This window comes from Athalia rosae, chromosome 1 (assembly GCF_917208135.1).
Source record: "Athalia rosae chromosome 1, iyAthRosa1.1, whole genome shotgun sequence".
NCBI classification, from domain to species: domain Eukaryota; kingdom Metazoa; phylum Arthropoda; class Insecta; order Hymenoptera; family Athaliidae; genus Athalia; species Athalia rosae.
Genome location: NC_064026.1, coordinates 10,660,004 through 10,666,097, shown reverse-complemented (window position 1 = coordinate 10,666,097; position 6,094 = coordinate 10,660,004). Strand labels below are relative to the sequence as shown.

Sequence of the window (6,094 nt, the reverse complement as noted above, 5' to 3'; positions counted from 1 at the left end):
GTGCATCGGTGAGACCATCATTAACACAATTAACATCCGTTTCCATGTTTACCATACAGCTGAATCCACGACCGTATTACTATATGCTATCGGGAAATCGTCAGCGATTTGCACTGCGCCGCGTATCAACCCCGCGAAATTCTACGAGATTGATATATTGAGGGCAAATTAATTATTCACCCGATGCGCTTCATTATTCACATGCGGACGCGATCGAGCGCGAGCAGGTATACCAGATGCTGAAATTTTTTTCATTTTTTTCATCTTTTTCGCCAAGTTTCAGCCTCCGACGGCTCTTTGCCGAGTGCGCTTTGAATTTTCGGTGATCTTCGGAAAAAAAATTCACACTTGTCCCCCAGTCGGACAATATTAACGTGCGAATTTTTTCACTTCAAATTCGCGAACGGAAATTCGACCGACATCCGTCCGGGGCAATGTACTCTATAATTTTTTTTATTCTCTCTATACCCATCACACAATTGAATTAATAACCACCGCAATTCAAACGTTCGTATACGTTACGTGATTCGATTACGTGAGCTTACGTAATTACGTATGTATCTTTTATTACGTCTATCACGTTATATTGGATTAAATGCCCTATCAATTTAATAAAAAATGAACGATATCGGAGATTGCCTTGATTATTTATGGCGACTCCTGGTCGATCGCTGTAAGCCCGGCTCGGTCAATTCGAACGGAATAGAGATGAAAAAAAAATAACAGATTTTTACCTCAAAAATGTTTATTCGTCATCGACTGGATAACTTTTTAATTATCATTCCGTCTGTGATTTCAACGGCGAGATTAGTTAAACAGCGGAAATCTGACAATTAACCAAGTTACGGATGTATCAAATTTAATTAGTCGGAAAAAATTAAAATCGAACGAAGTTTTATTGTCTCAGCTCTTTTTCGACTGTTCATTAGATTATTTCAACGGTTGTAAGTATAGCAAGTTTCTACGGTTGAATCAGCGCGGAAATTGTCACTTGTCTGCGAATCGCTGCGCCGGAAACTACGAGATCTATTTCCATAAACTGTGAAACATTTCTACGACAATAACACGCACCAAGTTGAAATGAGTGGGGGGACAGTGTATTCGCGAGGTATATAGAAATTAGAATAGGTTCTACGTGAATCGGAATTGAAAGTAGCGTAGAACTACTAGATAATCGCATCGGATTTCCCATAAGGTAAATTCGCGTCTTAAATTCGGTATCGTTGTGAAACAGCGCGCGCCAAAGTTCTGTTTAACTTTCCTACGGAATTGTGAATCACATCGTTGAATTGCAGATTAAGATAATGTTTCGAACCTGCTGTTGCAGTGCCGATAGCTAGACGGATATTTTTATACATATACACCTGACCTGATTCGATGCTTTCTCAGCGCCAGCTCTCTGCTCAAGAATCCCCCTTCTCAAAGTTCGGAGACTAATCTCGCTTCACTACGCCGATAATCAAATAGATATATCGACCTCAAAAATTACCAACGATAACGACAAACCATCGCTCTTATCTTCCGTACCGATATATCTCCTTCACTACCACTAATTACTCCGATGCATTATTCTCTCGTATACAATCTAGCTGATAATTACTCTTATCCATTCAAAATTTGATATTTGAGCAATAGATAGCGGCTTATGATGACTTTGAAAATGACTTTAGTCACCTTTTTTTTGTTTGAAAATGAAACTAATTTTGATTCGTTTTATTATCTACAGCTTCGCACGATCCGTAGATCTCGCTAAACTGTTCGAGAGGAAAATAAAAAATGATGTCGTAGTTTTGTATTGCGGAGAAACGAAGAAAGATAGTGAGAAAAATAGAAAAAAGGATAATCCCCAATAACCGAGGTGCGGGATCGAGGAACACTTGACGTATGATAATGAGATAAGTTATGCGAAATATATTTTAATAAACGTTCATGCAAAAGGAAGAGTGAGCCTATTTTGGGACTGCGTCTTTTTATTACAACCTGTTTCCTTTCATCGTCTTGATTATTTTATACACACATATTGAATATATATTATACAATTTCATTGATTGTACACCGTCTGTTTATCTGTCTCGTCGTCTTCATTTTATTCCGCACGATTATTCACATGATTGGTTTTTCTTTCTTTATGTATACAGCGTATGTACGTCGATTTTTGTTATTTTATTTAATAATCACGTCATTTGACGGCGTCTCATTACCCTTTTAAGCAGTTCAGTTGTGTACGTAAAGAGAACCCAAGAATTTATTCGAATATCGTTAGTAATGAGCGCCCCGGCAAACAACAATTTTAATGAACGCACGAATCTACATACGAATAATTGACGAATAATATGAAAATGAGAAAAATAATTAGATACGAAAGGACAGTATCATAAATCGTTATCGTGCATTTTTGCGAGATGTCAGATTAGTTTCGATATCTAATCGCATATTGGGAGCGGCCCATCGGATCGATTCCGATTATCAGTTCGAAAGAGAGTAGAGTGACCCAGTGAAAGTGAGGTGAAGAACATACGTTTCGATGCACGATGCAGGTAAGTGAGAATCACCGGACTTGTCTCGAAAATTTATTTGACATTGTTGGCACGAATGCTGGCTAATTGATTAGGATGTTGTAGCTTCTACGGATGCCAGTTAGAACGTGAGTTAACAATTGAACGGTGAACTAGTAGCTAGTGGCGATGGTTGAATGTACAATTTTGTCAGTCGATCAATTACAAACTACACGATTAACGTATGAATGTTGCATAAGCATTCAGAGAGAACGAGAAACTCTGCCAGTTAAATAGAATAATTTATCCAACGTCTACCGGCAGCACCTATAACTGTATAGAAACTCCTCTCGAATTCTGGCAGTGAAGCTGCAGCACCTGGGAATTTCGAGTGCCGAAGAGAACTGCTGCAGTCGGGATATAGGATAATTGATCAATAACCCGATAAAATCTTGAATGAAATGCAAGCGGTAGTTTCCCCCGCATCAATTTTTATACAACGATATCAATTCCATCTCTAATAATATTTGTCTGCGCGTTCCCGTGAATCACGCGGCGGTGAACAAATGTCCCTCATATATTTCACTCCTTCGAACCATAGGTAGGCCACGGGGGCTCACACTCGCAGTATTTGAAATTTATGCGATTCCAAAGGCGCGAATTTTACGGTAAAACAAACCCCTGTTACAGGATCTTCATTTTTTGGTTTTACGTTTTTGTGACAGATGCTGTTGCCAGTTTTGTTCGTCCGGGCCTGCGTACTGCTGGGATCTCTCGCTTACGCCGAGGAAACTTCCGCCGTCACAGTCCCGGTTCCGGAAGTTCCCCCGGTAAAACCAGCGGCAATAATCACTCTTGAGGATTTGGAAGGTCCTCGTAATTCAGAAAATCAACCGTCGCAAGACGAGGATAATAAAATCGACGATGAAATCCGAAAGAAGTGCGAACAGACCAACTACAAGTCATACATCAAGTGTCTACTGAAGGAGACAAAACGTAAAAAACGGCAATGCGCATCCGGCTTGTGCGGGAACTCCCAACAATGTTATGGCCCGAATTGTCTCGCGGTGATTCAGGCCCAACCATGTACTGGAAATGTTGGGTGTCTCCAGACCAATCAGCCGCAACCTTGCGTCGGTAACGGATGTCTTCAAGTTTCAGGCCCCTCTCAACAGTGCGTTGGTAACGGATGCCTCCAAAATGGACAACAACAACAGTGTTCGGGAGCCGGATGCGTATTCTCTGGATACAACTGTTACGGTTCCGGTTGCATCCAGATTGGCCAAACCTGCTATGGGATGGGTTGCGTTTCCCCCACTATTCCCCAGGTACTGCAACCTGCACCCTGCCAGGTCGGAACCGGAGGAGAAGTGTCGTCTTCTTGCAACACTCGGCCGCAGCCGCAGCAGAGACCTACGGAACAAAAACCGACGCCATCGGAAGTGCCTGAACTCCGTGGAGAAATCGCAGACATCAGACACCAGCTGGACCAAGTGAAAGAACAGAATAGAAGGCTGATCGAAATCACGGAGAAGGCCACTACGCTTATTCTCGATAATAAAAATCAAAAAGCAATTCGACCAGAAAGACCGAATATACCGATATCGCATAATCTAACCACCACTATAGACATAAGCAATTACATCAATAACACCAACGTCATAAATTTACCCGACGTTTCTGAAAAAGTTGAACAAGCCAGACCGGACTCCGCACCCCTGAACTTAATTCCCGAACGGTAAATAACACATCTCACGAATTATTCTCCCAACTTGGCAATGTCTATAAAATTCTGCTTTCCGTTTTCTCATTTTTCTGAATTTCCACGTAAGGCTAGAAAAACCACAACAGAATTCAACTAAAACGCAATGTTGTGTGGTGGTGCGTCCCAAAACATGTCGTCGGACTTGGCAGCCTCCGTATTTTGTATGCGGTCACAGAAAGCATCGTACTTGCGGCTCCCCATGTTTGGGAAGAAGAGTTGTGCACAGTCGAGTGAGGACAAGCTGTTCGAGGAATTCGCGTGGTAACTATGTTTATTAATTTTCGTTCAATCCGCCGCAGGTTTGTTATTCCTTTCTTTTCTTTTTCAAATAATTGTCCATTTTTTTTTTCTGCTGTAGAGAGCTGCGTTAGCTACCACCCGCCACCCTACAGTTCACCGTACCCGAGGTACCCGGCTCCCGTTTATTATCCACCACCCCAAATGATGTACTATCCACAGGCTGGATATCCTTATTATCCAGCATTCGCACCGCCGCCTGTACAAGGTTATCAGAATCCACCTCCTCCGATTCCATATTATGCACAACCCCCGATTTACCCGTACTACCCCATAAATGATAAAGTGATTGACGACTGTGACGATTGCCAGGATGAGGTGGTCACCGATGAGGAATGTGACGAAACGACCTTGGATTGTGAAAAAGTCAAAAAAACAACTACAGGTGAGTGTTGAAGAACATATTCTTTAAATCGCAGCACGTCAGCAGTAGGTTCCCCTCCCGTATCTCCCCGTGCTAATTACGCGATTTGGATAATTGCAAAAAAAAAAGCATTTTTCGATTAATTTGACTTGCATCGACCTCTTTAATGTGTAAGCCGTACGGCATGATGATTGATTCAGACGAGGATACCGATTATAATGACCTGGAATACTCGACAGAACCTGGACGTGGGGATACACCCAATATTTACGGGGATCTAGAAGGTGAAGTGGTAGAGTATGAAGATAGCGACACCAAATGGCCCCGCAGTGTGCCTCTGGCTGAGCTTAGAGAGGTACAAAAAGAGGCGGAGGAATTAAAAAAAACCGAAGAACAGTTGACCGCTTCTATAGGCATGCTCGAGGAAGCTGTAGAGCTCAAGAATCTTGAAAATGCTAGAGAGAGAGCAGCGGAAGAGAATGAGAAAACTGCGACGGAGAACCATGCTGAAAATTCGACCAGAGCTGAGCTTTTCAAACCGAGGTAAGTCAGCGATGATGGTGAAGGTGAAGAAAATGAAAGAAACAAAATTTGGCTCACAGAGAAAACAGAATCTCTGAGCTTCGTGTAATAAAAATTCAACGATTATTGAAGATGATTTGGAAAATACGGAGATCAAATAAATATATATAATATATATATAATATGTAATACTTGATTACACTTCATACCCGAATAACTACTACACGGTCAACCGTGCGAGTTTATGACTTTATGTTATTCACAGAGAAAAGAAATAATCCGGCGATACAGGCGCAGTTTTCGGATGAACGCACAGATTGACTCTCGTCACATCTCTTCGGTGGCCGCGGTGACGTTCAAACTGCGGAAGTAAGGTGGAAATAAAAGTTGGCGTAAAATTACCGCTACTGCGGTACTCTTTTTTTACTCTTATTCTTCTCGTTGCTCTTTTTCTCTCCTGTGTCTCTGTCTTTTTTACTTCGATCACTAATTCCTTCGCCTCTCGCTCTACACATAATACTAACTCTTCTGAACCTCCTAAAACAATTTACAGTAGCTTAAAATCGACCCCTAGCTGCTGCCCCGTATTTTATTGTCTTCATAAAACGTCTCGCGGATTTATCCGCTTCTTTCGTGACTTCCGCCGTCCCC

General features: G+C 41.8%; 1 protein-coding gene across 2 annotated transcripts; it reads left to right on the top strand.

The window, feature by feature from the left end:
* The first annotated feature begins 2,387 nt into the window (after window positions 1-2,387).
* Window positions 2,388-5,620, top strand: LOC105683627. Of its 2 annotated transcripts, none has more exons than XM_012396369.3 (5): window positions 2,388-2,537; window positions 3,221-4,233; window positions 4,328-4,521; window positions 4,619-4,942; window positions 5,161-5,620. In XM_012396369.3, the coding sequence occupies exons 1-5, from the start codon at window positions 2,532-2,534 to the stop codon at window positions 5,466-5,468; spliced, it is 1,845 nt and encodes a 614-aa protein (XP_012251792.2). In that variant the 5' UTR covers window positions 2,388-2,531; the 3' UTR covers window positions 5,469-5,620. The 2 variants fall into 2 exon arrangements, with proteins under 2 accessions (XP_012251792.2, XP_012251790.2); XM_012396367.3 differs by having other exon boundaries at window positions 5,122-5,620.
* Window positions 5,621-6,094: the final 474 nt, after the last annotated feature.